Source organism: Saccopteryx bilineata, chromosome 3, assembly GCF_036850765.1.
Source record: "Saccopteryx bilineata isolate mSacBil1 chromosome 3, mSacBil1_pri_phased_curated, whole genome shotgun sequence".
Lineage (NCBI taxonomy): Eukaryota > Metazoa > Chordata > Mammalia > Chiroptera > Emballonuridae > Saccopteryx > Saccopteryx bilineata.
The window spans coordinates 242,505,068-242,531,332 of record NC_089492.1 but is presented as its reverse complement, the minus strand read 5'-3'; the positions used below and the strand labels follow the sequence as shown (position 1 = coordinate 242,531,332).

Genomic DNA, 26,265 nt, shown 5'->3' with positions numbered 1-26,265 from the left:
AAGTCAGCAGGGCTAGATCCTAATTCAAGCATTTACTCAACAGTTCGAGTGCCTCTTCTGATCTGTACATGTGGGAAATATTGAAGAGACAGAGGTAAATGAATCTGATATCATTTCTGCCCCCCAAGGGGTTCAAGTCTATTCGGGAAGGCAAGTAGCAGACATGCCTGTTCCATTCAGTGTGGCGGAAGCTCCGAGGGGAAGAGCACAGGGCGTTATAGAACACAGTGGAACTTCCTCCCTGGTCTGCACCTGTGATGGCGCAGGGCGAGTGATCTGGAGGAAGCGATCAGGAAACTGTCTTGAAAAAGGAATGCAGAGCCCAGCTGCTATGGGAACTCTGGTCTGGCTGCAGATGGCACTTGGAACCCTAAGACCCCAAGCTCCTCATCATTATCAGGAATGAAGAAGAAGAGAATACAGAATGGTGGACGGATTCCTCTGTGATGTGCGCAGACAAAACAGAGCAGCATCCATAGGCAGACCCCTGGCTCCCAAGGAAGGGGCCCCATCGGCAGGAGGCTTGCTGGTGTCACAGAGGTTGGCCTCGACTGCCGTCCTTCTGAACCTGGTGCCCTTACCTGTCTTGCTCCTTTTTGTGCCTTTGTCTCCTGAGGACTGCCCTTCTCCCCCCAGCACCCATCCCAGGGTGGTCAGGCATCAGGGCTGGGCAAGGGGAGGACAGTAGGGCCAGACTGGACCCTGCTCATGGCTCCAGCCCGATCTGAGTCCACCCTGCGCTGGCCTGTTGATCACGATGTCTTGCTCTCTTGCTGTCCCCGACATCCTGGATCCCTTACCTCTGACAGCTCAGTGAGTTGAGTTCTCTGCTCCTGACTCTGCCACATCAGATGTCCTTTCCCCGTCTAGGCCATGCAGATCCCTGCAGACGAGAGCTTTCCCAAATGTGATGGGTGTAATTGACCCCTACATATTGTGAGATCACACAAAGGTTGCTTATCCTCATTTTAAAAGATTAGTTACCTGATGCACAAATCAGAGGACAATATAAAAAAGTGCACAGTCTAAGGGCAAATATATCAGGATGTTAAGTATGGCAATTACTACCATTAATCCAGGTGCCACTGTGTGTCGGCGTGAATCACTCCATATGCATTTAGTCCTTACGTAGCATCAAAGGACAGAGATTGGCGTCCATGGGCAGACCGAGGGGTGAATTAAATTAACTGTCCACACTCAAACATCCAATAAGGAGAAGAGCCAAGATTGTAACCCAGGTATGTGCAGGCCCAGGTTTCTTAATGTTTCTTCCCAGTTTGTAACCATTTGCTGATGATGACTTCTTTCCTGAAGTGTCCAAAACCGATGGAAAGTGAGCCATGCTGAGGCAGAAAGAGGAAAGACACAAAAAGGCACTGAGATTACCTTGTGATTTTCCCCTGAAGAAAAACTATTACTACATTTTTTCTGAAACTCAGCTAGCTTGGTTTAGATAAGAGTCCGACTTAAAATTTGATCTGTGGGTGACTTGACAATTTCTAGCTTTCTAATAGCCACAGACTTACTACCTGGAAGACAGAATCAGTCTTGGCTGACACATCCCCTCAGGGAATGGGAGGCCGGTGTCCGGGAGCAGGGCCGTGTGAGTGACCCTGGTTCCTGGCTCCCACCTCGGCACTGCGGCTCCTGCATTTATGCAAGCGAGGCCTCCACCAGGCCTTGCATCCTGGAGCTGACTCAGAAGTGGGGCTTGCAGCCGCTTCACTGAAAGTTCCTGCTTTGGAAACTGTTCTTCAGGCCGTTGAATGAAAAGGCTGTTAATCGTTATTTGGATTCTGATTGAAACTGGACCCTTTGTCTCTGACTATGGACCAGTTACAGTTCCAGACAAAGGGAGCTTTTCTTTGGCCTGGAATTCCTCTGCCTTGGGAAGCCTGTGACTGACAAGTGATGGCAAAGTGCATCTGCCTTTAAATGCTTTGGGTTCTGCTCAACTCATTAATGCATCAGATAAAATAGTTCACATTCCAGGCTGCCTCCTTCTTCTCCCTCAGCCAGCGCTTCCTGTGAAAGGCACACACAGAGCAGAGAGTGTAGAGGTAGAGCTTTTGGTGCCTTTAAATGTAGGAAATACTCTAGTTTTCCTGCAGAGAAAGACTTTGAGAGACCATAGGCTGGGGACATGATTCTCAGGAATGCATGTGGAAGACACAGTGGAATTTGGAAGATACTTTGGAGAAAGTGTGGAGTAATGGGAAGAGCGGGGTGGGGGTGGACCAGCTCTGTGACTCTGGGTGAGTTGCTTTCCCTCTCTGAGCCTCATTTTCCTTCGCTGAAAGATAGAAATAATATTATTTTGCTCCTGTAAATTATACTAAGGAATCTATACTCATGCATTTGGGAGCACCGAGCTCTTTGCCCAGCTCAGAGTAGGTGTCCAATGAATGCTAGTTCACCTCTTTCCAGAGGCAGTGCCACACCCAAAGAAGGAGGGGTATTAGAGAAGAAAACAGTTTAATGTTTTGTACATAAAATCGTAGCCGTTGGAGGAATAGCCTGCTCCATGCAAGCTGGGGGAGTAGGGCTCTGCCAACTTGAGCAACGTCCTCTGTGTGAGGAGGAAGAGTGTCTCTGTGCCCTGGGCATGCAGTTAACTGTGGTTTCAAGAAATCCTTGGTACGTACTAAGTAATTATAGGTTTCCCCACTGACTTGGGACTAAATGTTCCTCCTTCTACATTGTGTTTTTTAATACTGGTGATTTCAGTACAGGTTCCCTCTTCCTGTCTTATTTATTATTTTAATCTTTGTTTAGTTATTTATTCCAAAGCCTTCTCTGAGCATGCCAGTGAACCCGGCCCTGCCAGTGGCGTGGGGATACAGAGAAGAACAATAGCGTCCTGCCAGCAGGGTCATTACAAACAGAAAGCGTGTTTTCTTCGACGTGCGGAGAGCCCTGTGGAGCCCAGAGGACGTTGGTGTCAGTGTGAGTCAGGTCCAGGCAGGGAACAGATGACACACTTAAACTGGATTAACTGGAGAAAAGTCAAACAAAGAGTCTATTTACAGAGGTGTGGGCAGAGTGCAGGGAAACCCCGGCCACCAGGCAATATTCTGGGGCTACTTGCAGTCTTCCCACCCCTCGGTTTACACGGGACAGGGCAGGGAGGTACCCAGACTAAGACCAAGGGGCTCCTTGAAGAGGCCTGCCAGACTGCAGCTTTCCAGGCTGCAGCCAGGGGTGGTGGGCCACAGATGTGGTACCCGCAGGCCAGTGTTCCAGGGCCCAGAGCAGGTGGGGTCGGGGAAGGGGGTACTGACCTGAGGGGCAAATGGAAGCAGTGAGTTGGTTCCACCCAGGGTAACAGGTGCAGAGGGACTTCAGAGACAAGATAAACTTGAAGAATCAGAACTAGTGCTAATTGAATGTTCTCTGCAAGCCAAGCACTGTTTTAAGTGTTTTATTCACAATAGCACTTTTAAGATAAGTGGAATCGTAACCCTATTTTTCAGATGAGAAAACTGAGGCACAGAGAGGTTAGCTAACTTGGCTAGGCTCACACAGCTAAGTCATCAAGGGAACCAGAGTTCAAGCCCTGGCACTCTGGCTCCAGAGCACTTCGGGGTGCAGCTAGAGAATTGACTGGGAAACTCACCAGTTTTCCTCTAGTTTCCTGTCCCAGTGGGAGGGGTCTGCAAGCAAGGCTTTTGACAGGGTAAAGAGGGGCTTGGGAGATGAATGACATCTGGAGAATCTGTCTTCTGAAAAGTCCCAGTGCACAGGGTGGTCACGGTTACACTGTCTGATGATGCCCGGATTCTGCAACGGTGTTCACTGCTCTTCTGACTTGGCCTGGAACCGGTCCTTCCTCTCTAGAAGCTTCTTCCCCACAGTGCCAGTTTCCAGCCCAGGAGAAGTGCGGAAGAGGGCTTCTCTCACCATCCATGTCAATCCTAACAGTAGCAGCCACCATCCTAAAGGGCTTATCATAGACCAGAAAACATGCTAAGTACTGTATATGCTCTTTCTCATGACAAACCTGTGTGGAAAGTCTTATCATCCCCCCCCCATTTTACATATGGGGAAACCAAGGCTAAAAGAGTTTACGTGATGTGCTGAAGGATATGGGCTCATGGTACCAGGCCTGAGCTTTTCCCGGAGACCCCACCTGACACTTGTGAGCAAAGTCTCGCATGCTGACCTGCGGTGCGGGACTGGTATTCCTGAGTACTCTGGCGTGTGTGTGAGAATTCTGTTCTCTGCCCCCTTAGCTTGGGACGGCTGGCCAGCTGACCCCGTCCTGAGTGAGAGGGTGTATTAGGAGATGGTGGGAGTGCAAAGGAGGTTATGTCAGGGAAGGCTTCCCAGAAAAGATAGAATAATAAGTTCAGTCTTTGGAAACAAGTAAATCTAATGTCTTGAGTAGGAAAAGTTTTTCTAGAGTGGCCATAGAGCTTACCTCTGTGGAGTTTGCTGCCATCTCCTGATTAGCAGATACATTTATATTTATATATTTTATGTATGCTTTATTTATTACACGTGCACATACATAAAATCCTAAGAATTCTACTTATGTCTGTTTATCTGAAACCCACCGTGAACACTCCACCTGTGGGAGTTGGCATGCGGACTCTGTGCCTGGCAGACCCCGCTCGTCCTTCAAATGCATGCTTAAACTCATCCCCACTCTGATGACTCCCGTCCCCACCCTACGAGTGTTCATTCATTTAAGCACTTGTCCTGTACTAGATGCTGGGCTCGAATGCTGGGGTCTAGCAGTGGACAAAACGAAGTCTCTGCCCTCATGGAGCTTATGCTCTAGCAGGGGAGACAAACCATAATCAAAATATTTAATAAAACAAGGCCTGACCTGTGGCGGCGCAGTGGGTAAAGCGTCAACCTGGAATGCCGAAGTCACCAGTTCGAAACCCTGGGCTTGCCAGGTCAAGGCACACATGGAGTTGATGCTTCCTGCTTCTCTCTCTCTCTCTCTCTCTCTCTCTCTCTCCTAAAATGAGTAAAGACTTTAAAAAAAAAGATACTTCATAATACAGTGTGGGAAGGTGATGGGGAAACAGAAAACAGAGATAAGGAGGCCCTGGCCGGTTGGCTCAGTGGTAGAGCGCCAGCCTGGCGTGCAGAAGTCCTGGGTTCGATTCCCGGCCAGGGCACACAGGAGAAGCGCCCATCTGCTTCTCCACCCCTCCCCCTCTCCTTCCTCTCTGTCTCTCTCTTCCTCTCCCGCAGCTGAGGCTCCATTGGAGCAAAAGATGGCCCGGGCGCTGGGGATGGCTCCTTGGCCTCTGCCCCAGGCGCTAGAGTGGCTCTGGTCGCAACAGAGCGACCCCCCGGAGGGGCAGAGCATCGCCCCCTGGTGGGCAGAGCGTCGCCCCCTGGTGGGCGTGCCGGGTGGATCTCGGTCGGGCGCATGCGGGAGTCTGTCTGACTGTCTCTCCCCGTTTCCAACTTCAGAAAAATACAAATAATAATAACAATAATAATAAAACAGAGATAAGGAGCTTGTGGGTAAGTTGCCTTCTTAATTGGATGGTCAAGAAAGACACGGTGGGAAGGAGATATTTGCTCAAAGACTTAGAGTGGGAGAGAGCTGCTGTGAGGACATTCAGAATAAAGTGACTCGGACAGAGGAACAGCATGGGTGAGGGCCCTGGAGCAGAACTAAGAAAGTGCACAGAGGCCAGGGCAGTGTGGCAGGGAGGAGAGGACAGGCAGATCGGGGGCAGGACCAGTCCCAGAGGGCCTTGTCAGCTATTGTAAAGGCTTTGGCTTGTACTCAGGACAATGGAAGCCACTGGAGGGGTTAATTACACCTCTCTTACTAGTGCTGTTTTCTTAGTGCATCTCAGTTACAGAATAACCCCTTTTTTCTCTTTCTCACCCATCTCCCCTTTGAGACCTAAAGAGCAAGACAGAGTTCAATTTATCTCTGTATTCCCTGGGCCCAGCAAAGCACTTAATAAATGTCTGTTGAGCTGAAATTGAACCAAGTGGCAGGCAGCAGCTAGCAGAAGGCCAGGAAACCTGGGCACAAAGGTTTCGTGAGTTGATCGGTATGACATTGGCTCCCAAGGGGCTCTTGGCTACTGTACCAGTAGGCAGAGGCCATGAAAACCTTTAGAGCCAGGGAATCCCAAGGAACACGTAAGTCCAGAGGGTGGGGAGGAGGCGCCTGTTGCTACCTTCACACCATGTGTTTTTGCCGCTGGGACTGCTGGCTGGCTCCTCACAGTGCGCCGGCCCTACTCCCTAACCAAGGTGTGGTCTTGTCCTGCGCAGGCATGCCTGTGGTCCTGTCCCAAGAGGTGGAGTCTGTTCTCGTGGGCGCTGCTATTCTGGGTGCCTGCGCCTCGGGGGATTTCACTTCTGTACAGGTATGTGAGGAGCAAGGGGTGGGCGTGGCCCTGCCCCAGTCTGAAACTGCCTTTCCTCTTGACAGCAGCTCACATCTTGCAAAACACACACAGGATATAATTAAGAAATGATAGGTTCCAGCCAGGGAAAGCACAAACACTTCTAGCCTCAGACATATTTATTGCAGTTTTTATTTGATTTGGCCTCTGTTTGTGTTGGTCATTCTGTTTTTCTGTTGATTTTCTTTTTTTCTCCTTTAAAATAGCTCTTTATTTATTTCTTTGAAATTTTCCCTTGACCATTTTTCTTTTAGCAAGTGGAACAGGTAAGATGCAAAATTTAAGTTTTTCATGTAAATCTCAGATTTGCGTTTGCTTATTTCGTCTCTACATGCCACTGTCCAAGTACCTGTGAGGCCTCTATCAACAAGAGACACAAACAACAATGTCAGTGAAAAGGGAATGAGAAGGGATAAGGAACAAAGATACGGGAAGAAGGGCACGATTTGGTGGCAGTGATTGAGCACACAGTTTGATTCTGAGCTTCCTGGCAACCAAGGCAAAACGAACACATAATAAGTTGCATAACTCTTATTTTCAAAAAGAGGAAACACACCAGTTTCTTGTACGAGACAAAGCTTTTCCTACCACCAAATTGCAAAAGACATTTCACACATGAACTATTATGGAGAGACTTTGAGTGGTAACGTAATATATATTGAGTAGTATTAACAGCAGGTTTACAAAAGGGTAGCGAAGCAGCCCAGGTAGACACGGAGAACACAGGCTCTGGAGTCAGATTGGCTGGGCTCAGATCCTGGCTGGACTACCTTCTGTCTCTGTGACCTGATCGTTCTGCTCTCTACTCCATGTTTTTATCTGTAATAATAGTCAGTAGCACATTAGGAGTTCTTTCCCTGGATTCAGAATGCACGTTTAGTCCTATAACCGGTTACTCAATTACTCCCATTTCATAGTTGAAGAACTTGAGGCATAAAGAAACTTAGCCTACATGGAAACAGGTAGCAAATGCCCAAACCAGGAAGTCTGGCTCCAACTGCTGAGAGTAGAGGAAATGTTTTTTTCAGCTGAGCATCAGCTTAAATGACTTCCTTTGTGCATGACTTCCCCAAGGTCTCAAGGTCAGGACTAGGAACCAGCGTTTCCACCAGTAACCCAGTCATTTATTGTGATCCTGTTATGTACCAAGAACTATGTCAGGTGCTTTTCATATATTCTTCCTGATATAACAGCATACACGGGCAACAGAGATCCAGAAAGATGACAGAACTTTAGGGTACCCTGTTAGAAACAGACAGATGCAAAAGTCTGATGTCAATATCTGTGCTCTTTGCACCACATTTTGGGAAGTGTGGTACCCTACATACTGCCCAAGCTTCTGGAATTGATGCCTGTGAACTGTCCCCTCCAAGGAATGAATTCCAGTCATGAATGCTTGTGGATTTTAACTGCACTTTTTAAACAAAGACAGTAGAGTTGAATCTTCAGCTTTACCTGGATTTTCTGGTGTTCAGAAACATTACATGGAGGTATTTATTGTTGAAATGTCAGTGACTTCCCAATTATTATTTTCATGTTATCAATTTCTGAAGATGTTCTCACAACTAGATGCCTTGCCCTTCCTGGGACATATTTTAATTGTCACAAAAACAGTAGAGATGCTTGCTAAGGCCCAGCATAAGTTACCTCATATTATGGGCTGAATGTTTGTGTCCTCTCAAAAGTCATATACTGAAGGTATAATCTCCAACATGGTGGTATTTGGAGGTTGATCTTTGGGAGGTAATTAGGATTAGATGATATCATCAGAGTGGGGCTGTTGTGCTAGGACTAGTACCCTTTTGAGAAGAGACACCGGTGAGCTGGTCCACATGCTTGCGTTCCTCCCCCTCCCCCTTTCTCTCCACGTGAGGCCCAGCGACAAGGTGGCCCTCTGCAAGCCAGAAACATAGTTTTCACCAGAACCTGATCATGCTGTCTGTTTGATCTTGAACTCCAGCCTCTAGAACCATGAGAAAATAAATCTGTTATTTAAACATTCAAACATTCAACCTATAGTATTTTGTTATGGCAGCCCTAGCAGACTAAGCCACCTCATTTAATTTTGACAGCCTCCCTAACTGCAGGATAGATGTTTTTATCCTTGTGTTATGCATGAGGAAGCCAAGGCTCAGAGAGGTTTTAAGTAATCTGCCCAAGACCATAGTTAATAAGGGACAGAGCAGAATTAAAACCAGGGTCTTTCTGGATCAATATCCTGATTTTCATTCTGTTTCTCTTTGTTTGATTTTTTTTCTTTAAGAATATTTTTTGGCTTCTAAACTGTTTGAAGGTTTGTTTTCTGAAAAGAAATGTCATTGATCAAAATCTAGAAATAGTCTGCCTCCCAAAGTAGTATGATGAGATGGGGCTTCTCTGTTACATACTTCACACCGTGACTTACTACACCTCATGGGCATTTTTATCAAACAAGTTTACAGCTTCAAGAGGAGTCCGCTCACAATCCCACACTGGCATCTTCACTGTAGGAGGTTTTTCATTAATCCTCCGGAACAGAATCTGAGATATAGTCACTCGAATATTGGCATTGGTGACCTGAATAGGAGCTGCAAGGCTCACAACAACATCTTAAAGACCAGTTCATGTCTCCTGTTCAACCCAAGGACATATGTGCCTCTTCTGACTGTTTTTGGTTTTAGGAGACCCTATAATCTAGTAAAGATAGGTCCAGCTGAAAGAAACCTGATATTTTATCTGTCATCACCTACCTGAGAAAATCCTTGTAGCATTTGTTGTATAGCTTCAAACAGTTCCACCTGACCTCTCCTGGTGCTTCTTGTATTTCCTTTAAAAAATATATTTAAATAAGAAAAATTGCCACTCATGTGAGGCCGTTGATATGAAGAGCCCTTGAAAGCTCTGACGACCTCCATGAGCCCTGGGTATAATATTCAACATTATTCTAATGCTTATGTTTGGAACTGCTTTGGAAATGTAAATACATGCAGCCTTGAGTAGAAAAAGCCAGAGTCATCTATCTCCTCTACACTGAAGAAATGGCCAGGAAGAGTCCAGAGGACCCAGGCTGTTTGGGAACAAAGAGTTCCCAATTTCCTAAGCCTGTGAATCAATGACTTCAGCTAGGGTTAGAGCTGTGTACCTGAGGTTGGGATACCAATGGATTAGAAGGACTTATAGTTGTGGGTTTTACTTATAGCTATTGTAAATCTCTCTACATTTTAATAATGGGAAAGTTTGATCACATTCAAGGAAAGGGACAGCAGATAGAATTATGTGGCGGGAGAGGTTGGTCAATTATGAGGTTCATTGCTATTCCACATTTTGAAACCTGCTGACGTTCCCAGTGCCCACCTCGTGTTCTTTTGTCCATTCACGTCCTCGTAGTCTCTCTCTTCCTCTGCTCTTTCCTGCACTCCCTTCCTTTCAACAACTAAAGCCTTCTTACTATTTCCTTTTCAAATTAGGATCTCACAGAGGGTATTGATCTAGCCATCCATTCTCACTAAAGAGTAGAATGATGAATAACATCTTAAAGGATTATCCCTCTCCAGAAATGATGTTCTCCTTTTCGTAGTTTTAAAACTGTATCTCCAGTAGACAGTGTGACAAGAATCGTGTCATGGTTGTCTTTATAGCTACAGCTTAATCATTAAAAGGGAGTCAAACCACAGAGATGCTACTTTCATGGTAAAAGATCAGCCAGTGAGTAGGTGGGAGGGGACGCAGGAAGAGAGGCTTGCTCCTTTTATTGGTAGGAGTGTGGAATCCATGCAGTCTTGACCACTGTGACCATTGCGTTTGGTCACTCCCTCATCCCCAGAAAGTCACCCATTGCTGTCACTGCACTCCAAAGTGTTCCTCCCTAATTCTGAATAACCTAGAAACCAAATAATTACAATTAGAAGTCGGGAGCATCCCATAATTCTTCCATGGGATCCAGGCCCTAGAAAATTAACAAAGTGGAAAAAATAAGTTTATGAAATATCAATATGCTTACATTTTCTAAGCACAGGCAGTACAGAAGTTTGAAGACATGCAAAGCATGCAGAAACAAGAAACCATTTCAAGATGCCTTGAGAAGAAACTCGATCAAATGGCAAAGGGGCAGATATACTAAATGGCTTTCCACTCTGCTTCCTTTAGCCCCCACCACTACCCAAAGAAAGCAGTGAAGAACCACAGGAAGCAAAAATCAGCAAAAGGACATAGTGACAAAAGACCAATTTAACAATCAGTTAAGGTGAGGACCCATGTAAAGAAAATAAGTCAGTTGTGCTAATTAATACTAAAAGAGTATGACCTAGGAATCAACCAATTCATCCAACAGTTCTTCCTCCCACAGTGTGAAGGTCCCTGCCTCGTAAACCATTGACAATGTGCTCCCACTATCAGCGTTCCCAGTCACGTTCTAGATAGACCCCCGGGTCTTGCAGACCAGTACATGTAAGTGGCCAGTTGAGAGCTGCGATTACTCACCCTTTGTGTAGTGTGTGCCTACGAGATAAACCATCCACGCTGACCTTCTGGTCTACCCTCAAGGTCAGTCCTTGCAGACATGCTCATTGCTGAGCTGAATTTTCTCCTTCTATCCTTTGTCATGAAGTTCACTTCATTGAGAGCCAGTTCTATTCATCACATATTACTACATGCTTCAAAGCCTGTGATTTTGTATACAATACACTACATCTCCACTTGATTTTGTGAGTCAACTTTCTGTGATTTCTAGTTTTCTTTGGCTATCTGTCACCATGAATACCAGTTTTACATTTGCAAAGTAAAGCTGATTATCAAGACTTCAGTTTCTTGAGGTTTGGAAAGACTGATATATAATGGATGTTCAGAAATATGAAACCATCTTATTTCTTGGCACACTCAAATTATAATTTGCTTTTTTTTTTTTTGTGGAATACAAATAAGAATTCATGTTCATTAGGAAAAAAAGAAACTTCAGTTAACCTGAAAGAAAAATATGAAAACATTGATCTTACTACCCTAAAATATTCACTAGTTCAGATACAGGTTGCTATTATTTTAGTCTTTTTATGCATATTTTTAAGTCAGTGTTGTTGTTGTTTTTAATGTGTTCGTATAAGGCATAGTTTTGTAGACTTTACTCCCACCCCAAAACATATAGTAGGCATCTTTATTTAGCGTGTCTGTGGGCTGCATAATTTTCTACCCTATAGAATACACCATGACTTTTTTCATCAGTCCCCCGTTTTGAATATTTAGGTTGCCTGTGTTGTTTTGAATAATGCTGCAACTAACATCTCTGTGGCTAAATTTTTGCACATACCATAAAGTTATGTTAAAATGCATTATGAGGTGTAGTTGTCAAAAGTCTGCCTAACTTTTTGGATTTGGTACATATTAACACTATGCAACCAGTAGTGGTGTGTAAAAATTCAGGGCTCACACTTCTTGTGTCCAAGAAGCCTGTTGCTATGAATTTTAGTTCCGTTTAGCTTTCATCCCAGGCCTCTTATAATCTCATTCATTTCACATGTGGTCTTGATGTCATCAACTTTGTTTAGTTACCTTTTGCCCCTTGCTGCTTAAGATGTGTTTCTGGAGATGGGAGATTCTGGTTACTAATTAAATAAATTCAGATTCCTGATTGAATTTTCAATGTCCTGTCCCATATGTCACTACCTCATAGAAAGTCAACAGAAATCCTGAAGTGGTAATTAATACTTTAAAGCAGGATTAAGTTAAGAATATGATATGGGCTCTAACATTCATTATACTTATTGCTACACCTGGTTAACAGTATATTCTTATCTTTTCCAGAACTGTTCTGTCTCCAAAATAAATAAAAGCAATACATTTAGGTCCTGATTCATTGTAAATATCCTTTCCAACCCTCTTTGCAGAATGGAACCATGGATGTCAAAGTCAAAACATTAGCTCAAATTTAGAATTCTATTTTTGGAAATTACTTCAATATATAAGATACATAACATTTAACTCTCCTGTTCCTTTCAGGGTGATCCTGGAACAGGGCCTGCTACTTTCTATCCATGATCATTATAGAATCCTAGCAGCAACCAGTGGGTGCTAACAGTCCCCTGTGTGCAGTTGAGGACTGAAGAATGGAGAGGTCATATAACCTTGCTTGTTACAAAGGTCATGTTCTTTTCATTCCGTCAAACCACAACCCAGTAAATGTCTATTCATTGCTTGAGGAAGTCACAGATTTCAATATAGCAACTCAGCTGCCCTTCACAGGGGGGTGTGGTTTATAGAAAATATCAGCTTCACACATTTGTCAGCACTATTTGGTTGAGTATCAAATATAGAAATAAAACTAAGAAACGTGCTTCCTTTGGTTTGGAAATCTTCTAATTCCTTTTGCCTGGAGAGTATTTTATAATATGCTCATCAGTATTGTCTTGCTTTATTTATTTGCTTTTAATCATAATCTTCCCACTTCTTATAGAGGTAGATATTTAAAAGTACTTTAACTAATTAAGAGTTTTCATTAAAAGACACTTTTTATAGTAGTGTTATTAACACGAAGAATTAGGCTAACAGACATTTTCCCTAAATATCCCTCTCCCCCTGAAGTTCTTACCCAGGAACTTAAGAATTGGGCTGTTATAAAAGGAAAGAAAAAGGCAAAATATCCTTTAGAAATCTGAGTCCTTTAGAAATTTAGAAGGGTTACAAAACTGTATTATTTTTAAATTAAAGTTTACCTAACTTTTTGGCTTCATTTTATTCAAGATAACATTTCATACTGATGCAAATCTGAAAAAAATATGTAAGATTTCCATTTTTCCCATAGAAACACATACATATAAGTAATTAATTCATTCTAATTAACATTTGTGCCTTCATGTTTCATAGAAAATTCCATATTGGAAATGAATAGGTTGGGTATTTTAGTCCTTACACTAGAATAACTTATGGACAGCAGATCCGTGCTATATACACTTAATATTCAACACAGTGAAAAGGTTGTGGAACCAAATAAGAAGTCAGGAAAGATAAGACCTTTAATTTAGTCAGGAATTTTCTATAATTGGGAAAAAAAAAGTCCTGAAAAATAACTACGTACACACATATACACAAACACATATGTGTATACATATATACCAAATACTGTCGGACAAAGTTTGATTCAAAGTCATGGAATGTATACAGGTCTTACTGAAGTCTATGAAAAGGTTTTGGTAGCAACATTGAGGCAAATGATCTAGAACTATGTAGAACGGGAAAAAAATCATTATTACAATTGCTTATTAGAAGTATTTGAATCTTGGTAGTAAACCATAAGAAAGTACCATAGGTTCAGAAACATGAGTGGAGTATCTTCAATTATGCGTATCAAAGAAATATAAAGATTAAAAAATTTGATAACATGTTAGAAGTTGTATATAAGGAAATTTCCTATACTGTTGTCATAATAATTTTAAAAGTGAGGTAAGAGAGGTTAAGGGACTCACTGAAGCCACAGCTAGAAAGTGATGAGGCCAGAATCCAAGGCCTCAGCTAGGATTTCAAAGCTGAGGATTCTCGTCAATCATGTATGCAAATGGACTTTTCTGGGGCTGAGTGTGATTGCTATTATTTAAAAACTGGTAACAGAAACAGCTAGAATTAGGATGCATTGTAAAATGTAGCTGAGTTGGTCAGGGCCCCCACAAAGTTGGATGCTTGCAGAGAGTTTAGTAGAGGAACTGTTTATAAGCCTGAGGAGCAGGGCAGAGAGAAGTCACTAGAAAGGATGTGGTGCTTCGGGGATTGCAAGGGCTGGACCTGAAGAGGTGAGGGGAGAGCACAGGTGCTGTGACCTCAGAGCAGAGCGCTGTCTCTTGTCTCAGAGACTATGAGGTCAGCTGGCTTGTCAGTGACTGTGGAGGGGAACATCTCAGTTCTTGACCCCATTCTCCTCCCTCTCTCTGATTTTTTGCCTGGCTCCCCATTGGCTGAACTCAAAATCAGAAGGCAAGGGAGCTCATTGGTGTAGTCAGTACAAGTGAGCCTGGCTCAGCCCAGAGAAGGCTGGGGAGGGTCCACAGGAGAACATGCAAATGTCCAACAGTCCTTAGGCGGTGGTGCTCAGGTCATTCTGCTGACCAGAGCCCCATCTAAATGGTTTGTTACAGATTTGCAACAAGATGAGGTACTTGCATCAAAATGTAAAACAATTATGATATCTTATTCATAGCAAGGTGTTCTCAGTGAAGGAATCAATGTGTTTGTTCATGTTCTGGGGCAAGCTTCTTATGTCACTGTGGATCTGCTCTTTGAGTAGCTCCGATCTAGACTCCACAGCTCCGCTGATGATGACAGATAGGCTGGAGTCCTCAGATGGGACTCCCTTATCCCTGCTCCCATCTCCTACCTTACCTATGCGAAAGGCAAGGACGCTAATACTTTTCTGCACTGCCTCTGAGCTGGGCACTGTGCTAAAGTGATTTAGATGATAAATGATTCTTGCAAGTTAGGTTATTCACCTCTCCTTTACAGGTAGGGACTGCGGCTTAGAAGGTTTAGAAATGGGCCCTGGCCGGTTGGCTCAGCGGTAGAGCATCGGCCTGGCGTGCGGGGGACCCGGGTTTGATTCCCGGCCAGGGCACATAGGAGAAGCGCCCATTTGCTTCTCCACTACCCCCTCCTTCCTCTCTGTCTCTCTCTTCCCCTCCCGCAGCTGAGGCTCCATTGGAGCAAAGATGGCCCGGGCACTGGGGATGGCTCCTTGGCCTCTGCCCCAGGCGCTAGAGTGGCTCTGGTCGCGACAGAGCGACGCCCCGGAGGGGCAGAGCATCGCCCCCTGGTGGGCAGAGCATCGCCCCTGGTGGGCGTGCCGGGTGGATCCCGGTCGGGCGCATGCGGGTGTCTGTCTGACTGTCTCTCCCCATTTCCAGCTTCAGAAAAATACAAAAAAAAAAAGGGGGGGTTTAGAAATGTGCCCATGGTTCAACAGCGAGCGGCAGAGCTAGCAATAAAGTCCAGATCTGACGCTGATGTCTGTGCTCTTATGTCTCAACAGCCCCAGGGCAGTGCTTACACTTACCTGACATTAATACCCAGGAAATGATGTGGCCTGATAGGGGAATGCCCTGTGTGAAGATCATGACTGTGTTCTCTGTTGTCAGTAACAAGCGAGTCAAGATTTCTGGAAATAGATACACCCCAGCACCCCCAAAGTCAGTCCTGTTGATGGGTCCCATGTGATTCAACTTTACAAAGCCTTTCCCGGCCCATCCAGCCAGATCAGAAAGCGAAGTCAGTCTGATGCTGAGTAGCTCTTGTCTGTTTGCATCTCTTTTTAAACCTGGGAGGTCAGGAAGAAGATGAGGAGAAAGAGCTCATGAGAGGGATGCATTTCCTTAGAAATGTTATTAATTGGCTGGGCATGAAAAGAGAAGGAAATAAAATAGCTGCTCCTTACTAAGTAAAGGCATCTTCTTCCCTTATCTCATTAAAAATTAAAAGCACTCTTGGTTTAAGTAGAGCAAATTAGTAATTAAGTGCTATATAATCAACTTGTGTAAACATAATATGGAAGGGGAGGCCAAATTAATCACTCGGCTGGCTTATTTTTGCCCCATTAGTGTACCTTTTCCTTGGGTCCTTCCCGTGATGTCAGGATGCATTTTCTGCTGCCCTCCCCAGCTGGAGGTCAGGTGGGCTGAGGTAGCCGGCTGACAGATGACAGTTGGCTAGATCTGGAAAAGGCATGTGTCTGGGCCTTGATTCAAGTAGGTGATAAGGCTCCTCGTTTGAGTCTTTAAGCCAAGGTTCATCAGCAGGAGCCTGCCATGTGACAGGGACAGTCCTAGAGGGTAGCAGGACAAAAAATTACACATGTCTCAGTGCCCACAGAGTTTCCAGTCTGGTGGGGAGGAGGTAGACAGAGACAGATACAACTATGAAAACGTCAGCACTAAGTGTAATGGCAAAGACCGTGGGGTTTTAGCCTGGGCTCAAATCATGGCTCGGCAACTTACCTGGGGTAAGTTACTTAATTTCTGTTGCCTCAGAGCTCTCTGCTATAAAAATATGACAATAATATCTGCATCATAAGTATATTTATCTCACGATGCATGTTGTCAGGAGTAAACAACGTTAGTACGTGCCACGTGGCATAGTGTTTATTTAACATGGTTTGTTATCTGTTTGTTATAAATTACTATACAATGAGATAATGGAGCACCAAGGAAATAGTCTTGAGGGCTGAAAAAGTCCTAAGAAGGCAGCGTTTGAACTGGCCTATAGAAGAATAGCTAGTGATGGAGCTGGCAGAGCTAGAACTTGGCGGGGGGGGGGGGGGGGCATGTGACCGCAGTTCTGCTCTTAACCTTGGCAGTGGTTGAGTGGCAGAGAAAGGAATGTGTGCCTCAGTGCTGTCCAAATCTCTCTCCATTTCACCCCAACACAGTAACTGTTAGCAATAACCGCTGGAGCCTCAGGCACGTGGTATTAGAGCAGCTCTCTACCAAGTATGGGTCAGTGAGCGGAGCCCACCATGGGCAGGATCAGAGAAATCAAATGAAACAGAAAAGAGATAGTAGGCCTGTGAGGGCTTCTCCTTGGTTGGCTAGCTGTGTGAATGAACCCTGCTGGGGAAGGTCCCTCATTTCTGTGAGCCTCAATTCCATGTTCACTGATCCCACTGAATTGCTGCAAAGATTCCATGAATGAAAACACATTTAGCACTATGCTCAGAACACAGACAGTACTATTGTCATTTCCTGTATTAATTTAATTCTCATGACAAACCTGTGAAGTAAGTGGTATCCTCATCCCACTTTATAAAACAGGAAATTCAGGCATCAAGACATCGATATGCTGGCCTAAGGTCACATAGATGGCTGGTGGTAGAATGAGGCTGGACACTCAGTGGCATGGCTCCAGACCCAGCCTCTGCATATGCCCTGCAGCCCAATGCTCAGGGGCATCTAGAGCTAGATTTACATATTAGATGCTAGAAATAAGGCACACGCCACTTGATTATGTCCTGGTCCTTTACTTGCTAGTGAGGAAGAAGTTCTTTCTGCTGCTTGAGGTAGGCTTGAGCCCTCAGCCATGGTAATCCTTGAACAGGTGGGGAAGGTGGAGCAGGCCAGAGTGACTCACCAGGAATGACCAGTCAGTCCTTGGGTGCAGTGGGATTACAGCTGCTTATACTGGTCTTGACAGTTTTGCTCATGGAAGAGAAAAATTTGTTTATTTATCATTCATTGTCAGCTTCCACAAAGGATTTGAGGAAACTAATAATAAGTGACTAAGCAGAATAAAACTGAGCAAAATAAAGCTCTCAAGTCTGAAACTATGTAGAAAGAGGAGAATACACTAACCACTTACACTAGAGGGAGGGGCTCCTCAAATGTACGTATATGTCTTTAGGTTCCAGTAGTTCATGTAACGCAGGAAGATAGCAGCAGAGGGTCAGGTGGCTGGATTCTGTACTAGGTTGGAGAATGTATGCTCTGCCTAAGGACACTGAAATTTAAAGTGTTTTAATCCTGGATTGGTGAGTTCCAAGCCAAACAGATTTATGGGACAGGTTTGGCCTGTGCGTCTCTGACCCATAAATAAGGAGTTTACTTTGAGCTTCCAGGCAGCCCAGTCAAAACTGGGAAATATGTCAAGTCATAGAGTTTTCACAGAATCGAAGAAGTATACCAGTTCTCCAAAAGAGATTAAGTTTTCTCTGGTACCAAATTCTAAATTTGCCATTTCTTTAAAAGCGAACCTAGAAATTATTCCATGGACTTTCACAGAAGCAGAAGGATTCATTACATACCACCTTGTTAAGAACCCAAAGTATGGGCCCTGGCTGGTTAGCTCAGTTGCTTAGCACATTGTCCTGAAATGCTAAGGTCTGGCCCTGGCCGGGACTCACTGGTAGAGCATCACCTGGCATGTGGAAGTCCTGGGTTTGATTCCCCGTCAGGGCACACAGGAGAAGCAACTATTTGCTTCTCTACCCCTCCCCCATCCCTCTTTCTCTTTCTCTCTCTCTCTCTCTCTCTCTCTCTTCCCCTTCACAGCCATGGCTCGACTGGTTTGAGCAAAGTTGGCCACGGATGCTGAAAATGGCTCCGTGGCCTTGGCCTTAGGCACTAAAATAGCTTGGTTGCCAAGCAATGGAGTTGAGGCCCAGCTGGGTAGAACATCACATGCTAGGGGCTTGCCAGGTGGAATCCAGTCGGGGTGCATGTGGGAATCTGTCTCTGCCTCCCTGCCTCTCACTTAATCAAAAAAGAAGAAGAAGATGAAGAAGAAAGAAATGCTAAGGTTGAGGGTTTGGTCCCTGTCAGGGCACATATGGAATGCAACCAGGGAATGCACAACTAAGTGCAACAACAAAATGAATGCTTCTCTTTCTCTCTCCCCCTTCTTCTCTGTCTCTCTAAGAAACCAGTCAATAAAAAATTTAAAAAGAAAGAAAGAAACAACCCAGAACATCATATGTGGATCTCCCAGGTTTCTAACTTCCTGGAGATGTCACTTGTCCCTAGAGTATAACTGAGACTACCCAGCATGGTCGATGAATGTCCCTCCACCTCTCTTCCCTGAATATTCCTTCCCTCAGCCAGCTTTACAAACAGAGCTGCGTCACTGACCTGTGATTGTCTTACAGGATCTCAGCACTAAAGCTTTTTATCAGCCTGGCATCGGGAAGTGCTAAAATGAACCGCCCATCAGTCGAGAAGGGCAACAGATGTTGAAGCATATCAAATGTCAGTAAACAGCAAGCCTACCGAGGCCGCTGAACTTGGCATCTCCTTAGCAAAAATACCCTGTCGCCTTTAAGAGGGAACGCCACGGACCTTTATAAGCTATGTTAGATGATGTACTTGTTTTTTAATCTCTGCTTTTTTTTTTTTTTTTAAGGGCAAATTTAATGCTCACAGAGTGTTCTAGGCTTTCAGCCCTGGAAACCTAGGTCTTCAAAATATTCTCCCAGAAATTATGAGAAGCTTCATGTTCGACTTATCTAGTACTCTCCCTTTTACCCTTAACAGTATGATTTATGTTATAAGTATAAATCGGACAATAATTAAGAGCATAGACTCTGATAGCACATGAATCTGGGTTTCAATCCTGCGTTCAAACATTTTAGCTGTGTTAGGTGGTCAGTCCCTTCACCTCTCTATGCTGGTTTCCTCATTTGTAAAAAATAGGACTATTAAAAGTGTGTACCTCATAAGCTTGTTGTGACAATTAAACAAGATACTATGTACAAAGTGTTTACCACAATTACTGGTATAAATAAACTTTTAGTGAGAGTTATACAAAATTATAACAATATTTATGTTGCTAACTGTCATTATTAGCTGACTTTCATTCCCATGCTATTTTAGCACATTACATATATTTTTGAAAGATGGCTGGGCCATCCATTTCCCTGGTTGCTCTCACAGAGCGTATTCACCCCTCATCTATTGTGTATTACATTTCCCAGGCTCCCTTGCACCTGGCCTCTGCTTTGGCCAATGGCAGACACAGGTGGAAGGTTGATGTGCAGGAAGATGGGAGAAGTCAGGTGATTTCTCCCTTCTCTATAGCAGCGGCTGCATCCATATCCTGTATGATTTCAGCTCGCAGCCTCTCCCTTTCAGGTTCCAGTTCTGGCCACTCAGTGCTTCTCTGGTTTCAGCTCCAACCTGACATCGCTAGCTCCGGGCTGTGGTCACACCACAGCCTCCCATCATACCTTGATCCCTAGGAGTGGGACAGCTCTCTGCCGCCGCTGATCTTTGAATTGATTCAACATCACCTATTTGGCTTTTTTTCCACTGTCACATAGGATACCAATTTCTTGTATTAAATTCTTTCTGTTGAAAGACCTAGAATAGTTTCAGTTCTTCTGACTAGACTCTATTACAGTTGATTTCAAATATTAAAAGATAAGTCAGTCCTACCCTGGCCGGTTGGCTCAGCGGTAGAGCGTCGGCCTGACGTGCGGGGGACCCGGGTTCGATTCCCGGCCAGGGCACATAGGAGAAGCGCCCATTTGCTTCTCCACCCCCGCCCCCTCCTTCCTCTCTGTCTCTCTCTTCCCCTCCTGCAGCCAAGGCTCCATTGGAGCAGAGATGGCCCAGGCGCTGGGGATGGCTCCTTGGCCTCTGCCCCAGGCGCTGGAGTGGCTCTGGTCGCGGCAGAGCGATGCCCTGGAGGGGCAGAGCATCGCCCCCTGGTGGGCAAAGCGTCGCCCCTGGTGGGCTTGCCGGGTGGATCCCGGTCGGGCGCATGCGGGAGTCTGTCTGACTGTCTCTCCCCGTTTCCAGCTTCAGAAAAATACAAAAAAAAAAAAAAAAAAAAGATAAGTCAGTCCTTAGAATGAATTCACCTCCCTTCCTCTCTCCCAGTTGGAATTAGTTAGGGCAGCAGCAGGAGGAGTAGCTAGTTATCACAGAGAGCGTTTCACTTTATCTAAGTGAAGCCCAAATGCCAAAAAATTGAGCTAGGTGTCTTTAGTGAATGTCCAGCTCTGAGACAGGCATTGAGGCCGGCAGCCTCATGCGGCTTACCACCTCTCTAAGGAGACGGGACATGATTAGAAGCCAGAGCCAAGCACATTTCAAGATAGTATCGTGTAAAAAGGAATAGAAACTCCTCTTTCTTGAGCCAGAGCTGTGGACCATTCACTATTGTAAGTGAGTCACTGCTTCATGTGTGTGATCAATCTCTTCCCCCAAGTGAGGAAGTGAAGGCTCAGAGAGGGGAACTTACTTACCCAAAGTCACAAAGCTATTAAGTAATGGTGTTAGGAGTTGAACTTAAGTCTTTATGTCTCAGAGCCAATGTTTATTGGAGACTTCTCTCTGTTCCTCAGTTTCCCAAGCTTTCCTCCTGTTTCCAAGCAGATAGCTGGAAAGCTACATACCTCTCTCCTGCTGCTCTGGCCTTCTTGTAGAAATTTCCTTTCAGAAATAATATTCAGCCTTTCTTACCCAATTCTCAGAGTCAGTTTATGTGGAAAGTTTATTGTTTTCAAACAATAACAAACAAGGAAACAGACTCAGAACATTAAAAGCACTTGCCCAATGTCACACTGGGTGTTAATATTCAAGTTGGAATTAGAATGCAGGTTTTTCTGTGCCCAGCCACACATTCTTTCTATTGGTAACATCAAAATACTAGATTAGGTGGTGTATAGGGTGAACTGTTTGTTAAAAATTAAACAACAACAAAAAAGAAGGCAGGCAAAAGGCAAGGCCAGGTTTCCCCCCTCAAGGGGCTGACATTCTGGGTAGATAAATAAAAACGAATCATCCAGAAACCAGGGAGTGGCATTACATGATCTTCTCTCTGGTAACAGGTACATGCAGGAAAGAGAAGTATGGTTCTGTACAAGAAGTGAGGCCTGAAGCGGACACGTTCATTTAGGCCAAGCAGAGAGGCAGCAGGGAGAGCGATTTTCAGGTGGAGGTGCCAGGGAGAGCGAAGGGGTAAATGCAGACAGAAAGGAAGGTCTCTCAGCTCCTGGGAAGGACCCCAGTTTTGGAGTAGCAAAAGGGAAAGTGGATATATAAGGGATATAGTTGATTGGGGGTGAGGGTTGTTAACGATAAACAGATCAATTAGGCATTCGATCAGGAGTCTTGAGAGCATCCTTTGCCCAACATTGCCTGACTCTGTCTATTGTTTGTTTGTTTTTTTAAAGTCATAGGCTAATAGCCTCATTAAAAAAAAATCAACATTAAGTGCTTCTTAGATGATAATACTGCTTCCTGCTTAAGAAAAATCACCTGTAACTTAATTCAGCCTGGGACTGATAGCAAAGGTTTATTACTTATTTCTGATAGTTTTGAAGAGTTCCTGAAATAGAAGGGGAAAGCTGTTTAAAGGCCCCTAGAAAGCTATCTTGTTTCACTAGAGCACATTTGTGTCTAGCGTGTTGTAACAGTTTATGCTTGAGAGTTTCAGGATGGAGAAGGCGCCTTCGGAGACAACGCCGCTGAGATGCGGGAGCAAGCCATGCATCTCACACCAGCTCCAGCCCACCTCCTCTCCCTCCACACCTCCCTCCCTGTCCGCTGACCCTTGCTCTGGAGGAGCCTGTGTGTTGGGTGGAGTAGATCAGGGTGAATTCCTACCAGGTTGGCCCTGTTGATTGCACCTATCAGCATCTCTGATGAGGCGATCTTGACAGACCAGACTGATACAAATGATTGGATTGCAGCCCTTGTCTTCATCTCAGTAAAATGACTAACCAGTGCAGAGATACTGGAGCAGAAATGTTCGGTCCTTAAGTAGGGGTACCAGCCAGTGCTGAGACTGCTAGGAAACAGCAAGCTTGGTAGTGAGCCCAGCCTATTGTATGTGCTGGGCTGGGACCCTCCCTTCAAGGGGCTCCTGAAAATGATAGCAGAGGGGCTCCTAGAGTATGCACCTTAATCTTCACAGCAGCCCCAGGAGGTCCTGCTATTAGTTTTGCTTTGCAGACGTGGAACCTAAGTCACAAAGAGGTTAAGGACTTTCTCAAGGTCACATAGCTAGTAAGATAATGGACCTAGACGTTCATTCCCCTATAGTCTGCTCACTGGGGTAATACTGAAACCGATCTGATCTGTAGTGCTGGTTTGGAAACTCCTCTTGGGAGGCTGACCTCTACACTTTCCTGCTGCCTGGGTTTATCTCTCCCACTGCCCGGAGGTGTGTCCGTGTCTCTTTGCCTCACTGGAGCCCTGTCTTCCTCATCCTTAGCCAGGAGTAGGTGCTGGATGAATCTATGTTGTACCAAACTGGGGATGAAGCTTTACAGTGGCTTTGGGATCTCGCTGGAGCTGGCTGAGAAGGCGGCCTCCTGTGGGTGGTCACATAGATAGCCAGCACTAAACTCCAATCCTAGACCACTGAGTAATTAGCTGTGTCGCCAAAAGCAACTTTCCCTGTTTACACCGGATCCAGACTGCTGCTTCCGATTCTCAGTTACTCTCATTTTTCAAAGATAAGCTCCCCTGTCTTTGGCGTTGGTTCAGTTACCAGTTTATTGTGCAGCCTGGGGAAGAGGTTTATGTCTTTGGGACTCAGATTTGTCATCTTTAAACCAGAAGAGTTAGGTCTGATTTTCAAAAAAAAAAAAATGTCAAGCAGTGGAATAGTTGGAAAGCAAATGTATAAAACAGATAAAATGTGAGCCATGTCTCTTGCCTCCCTTGTCGTGCCCTTCCCCCACACCGTGGCTGCCGAACATCAGATGCATTGGTCTAGATTGTTTCAGTGGAGATAACCCAACATATATTAAAGTAACTAGTGCTCATACTTAACACAATAATAAAATAGCTTCAAATAGGAGAGCCAGGCCAGTGAGAAAGGTAGATTTGAGGGCTCTGTGCCTGTGAGCCTGTTGTTTGCTCCTGGGGAGGGGGGAAGTGGGGAGGCAACTTGGCCTAATTGTACACAGTGGAGTGGGGAGGCTACAGCCTCAGGCCTCATCCTCCTGGTCTGGAAACCGCCTGCATGTCATGGCACTGGTGAATTAGAAATTCTAGCCGGCAACTCTTGGAGATTGGTTTTCCATCTGGGGCTCTGACCTCTTGCTTCTCTAGCAAAGGGGATCAGACTGTTCTGAGAGGAGGCAGTGAGCAAGCCCTCTGCAAAGCCTTCCCTTTTTCTTTTCCTTTCTTTTTCAAAAGTATGTTTCAAAGGGAATTTCTGATTATGTTGGGGGCTTAACACCACTGGTTTGAATCCTGCTTGGGGCTTAGAGCAGGGAGATAGCCATACCACGTCCCACGTCAGTGCTTTGTGCTGGAAGATTACAGAAAATTTAATTCCATTTGTGTCACTGGATTTATACAAAACCCCTCTGGAATTAGAAATGAATACCCCATTTCCTTTACTTTTGTCAGTTTTTACAGATCCCTTATGTGAGTGACAAAAAAATGCTTTAGTTATTTTCATAGCTCTAGTGCCCGACAGACCGAGATAAGAAGAGCAGCTTAGTAGACAGACATTTGTCTATTCATTCAACAAATATCCGCCTGGGTACAGTGATGAGCAAAGTAAACAACATCACAGACCTTACCACATTTACACAGTTGAGTGGAAGAGACAGTTAAAAATAAATAAACACAAACAAACATATACTATGTGTTGGCTTACAAGCGATAAAGCAAAAGAACACTTTCAGTGGGAAAACAGATTGGAATACTCGATGAATGAATGAAAGTAAAATGACTTCGACTCCCAGCCCTAAATCTCTGCTCATCTCTTTTCTCCATAAATAATAATTATTGCTGTTATTTTAATTATTACAACTACTACCATTTATTGCGTTTCCACTACATTCCAAGCTCTGTGCTAGTATCTTCCTGTTTCTTACAACAAATTCTCCAAATACCCTTGCCAGTTAGGCTCTCTTACCCCTTTTCCCAGATGAAGAAACATGGCCAGAGAAGATAATGTGTTCACAATCAGAGAGCTGGTAAGTGAGAGATGAAATTTGAATCAAGTTGATTCAACAGAGCTTCTGCTCTGAGCAAAAGGAAAAAAAATTCCAAAGATTATCACCAGAGGTCCAACAGGGGTCCCTGCTTGAGAACCCCCTCATCACCCCCTGTGGCAGGAGGTCAGTTATATTGGGTGATAGGAGAAAAAAAAAGATAAAACTTCGGTGGAGAGTGAGAAAAAAAGGAGGAAGAGAGTATTCTTGAATTGGCCATCTTATCAGCCTAGCAATAATAAACTATCACCATGGTAACAGGAGCTCTAATTAATGGAAGATGTTGAATCACTTTAAAAACCACACCAACTGAATGCCAAGATGGTGCTGTCAACCTCTCGCCAGCCACAGCTGGGCTAATCATGCTATGGTCTTGTTGGAGAGACCCGTCTTTCAAGGGTGGAGCAGACGCTGGACTTGGCATCAGAAGACTTGCGTCTGAGCCCCATATCTACCCTTTCTGAGCTCTTTTGCCTTAAGCAATCAGTTCTCAAAAGTGGGAGGTAGTTATAATTAATTTTATCATTATCATTATTATTACTACTACTAGTAGTTTTCTGAGATTCAGTATCAAGATAAAATGGATAAGTAATCTGTCTAAAGCATTGTCAAGAGATTTAAATAGAATTAAGGATAAGGAAGGGCTTAGTAAACTATAAAATAATTCAGATATAAACTATTACTAACACCAAGAGGCAGCCTGATGTGCTAGAAAGAGCTTGCATTCAAATCAGACAGATGTGGCGCTATATTTACTGTTTTACCTGAACAAGTTGCTTAAATGCTCAGAGCTCCCATTTCTTTATCAATAAAATTTCTTAGTATAAATCTGTAAAGTGTTCCACCCATCTTCCAAAACATGAGTCACACTGAACCTCTTTGCCCTTCAGTTTCCCCCTCTGTGCAATGGAGGTGACACTGGCACTTCCCCCATGAGGTGGTGGTGAGGTTTGAATACATTATACAGAAGCACACTTAGAACGATCTCTGACAGAGAAGGTGTGCCATGAATTTTAACTGGTGGTGGTAGTGGAGGTAATGGAGGAGGTGATGGAGGTGGTGGTGGTGATAATGGGGTAGAAGAGAAGGAGGCAGGAGGGGAAAGAACAATCGCAATGATGTATGTGCATAGAACAGTGACAGCTTTGAGGCGTGCTACAAATTAGATTTGTAGTCATTGTCAAAATACTTTTGGCCTTTCCTATAAGCTACCAGTTTTCACAAAGCTTCTATTGTCTATGCTCCCTTTTTTTTTCCAGCTCAGTGTGGATGTCTTCCTGATTTCTGGTTATGTAGTTTAAGTGGTGGAAGGAGAACCAGAATAGAAACCAGGTGAAAATTTGCTCAGAACCCACCTTTTCTCTAGACCAGGATTTCCCAGAGAGTGCCCACTGTAATGTAAAGGTATTCCTGAAAAGAATTTATTTGGAAATTGCTGTGTACAAGTTCAATAGGTGTCTTTATAGCAAGACTTCTCAT

At 44.5% G+C, this 26,265-nt stretch overlaps 1 protein-coding gene across 9 annotated transcripts in view; it reads left to right on the top strand.

Moving 5' to 3' along the window:
• The window catches only part of FGGY (FGGY carbohydrate kinase domain containing), a 456,511-nt gene that overhangs the window by 367,465 nt on the left and 62,781 nt on the right, over nucleotides 1-26,265 (top strand). For 7 of the 9 annotated variants that reach the window (XM_066269069.1, XM_066269063.1, XM_066269066.1 and 4 more), the window contains one exon: nucleotides 6,259-6,353. The exons of the other annotated variants lie outside the window; for them this stretch is intronic. In XM_066269069.1, the coding sequence (XP_066125166.1) occupies nucleotides 6,259-6,353 (95 nt within the window). The remainder of the gene's footprint in view (nucleotides 1-6,258; nucleotides 6,354-26,265) is intronic. 9 annotated transcript variants of the gene reach the window in all.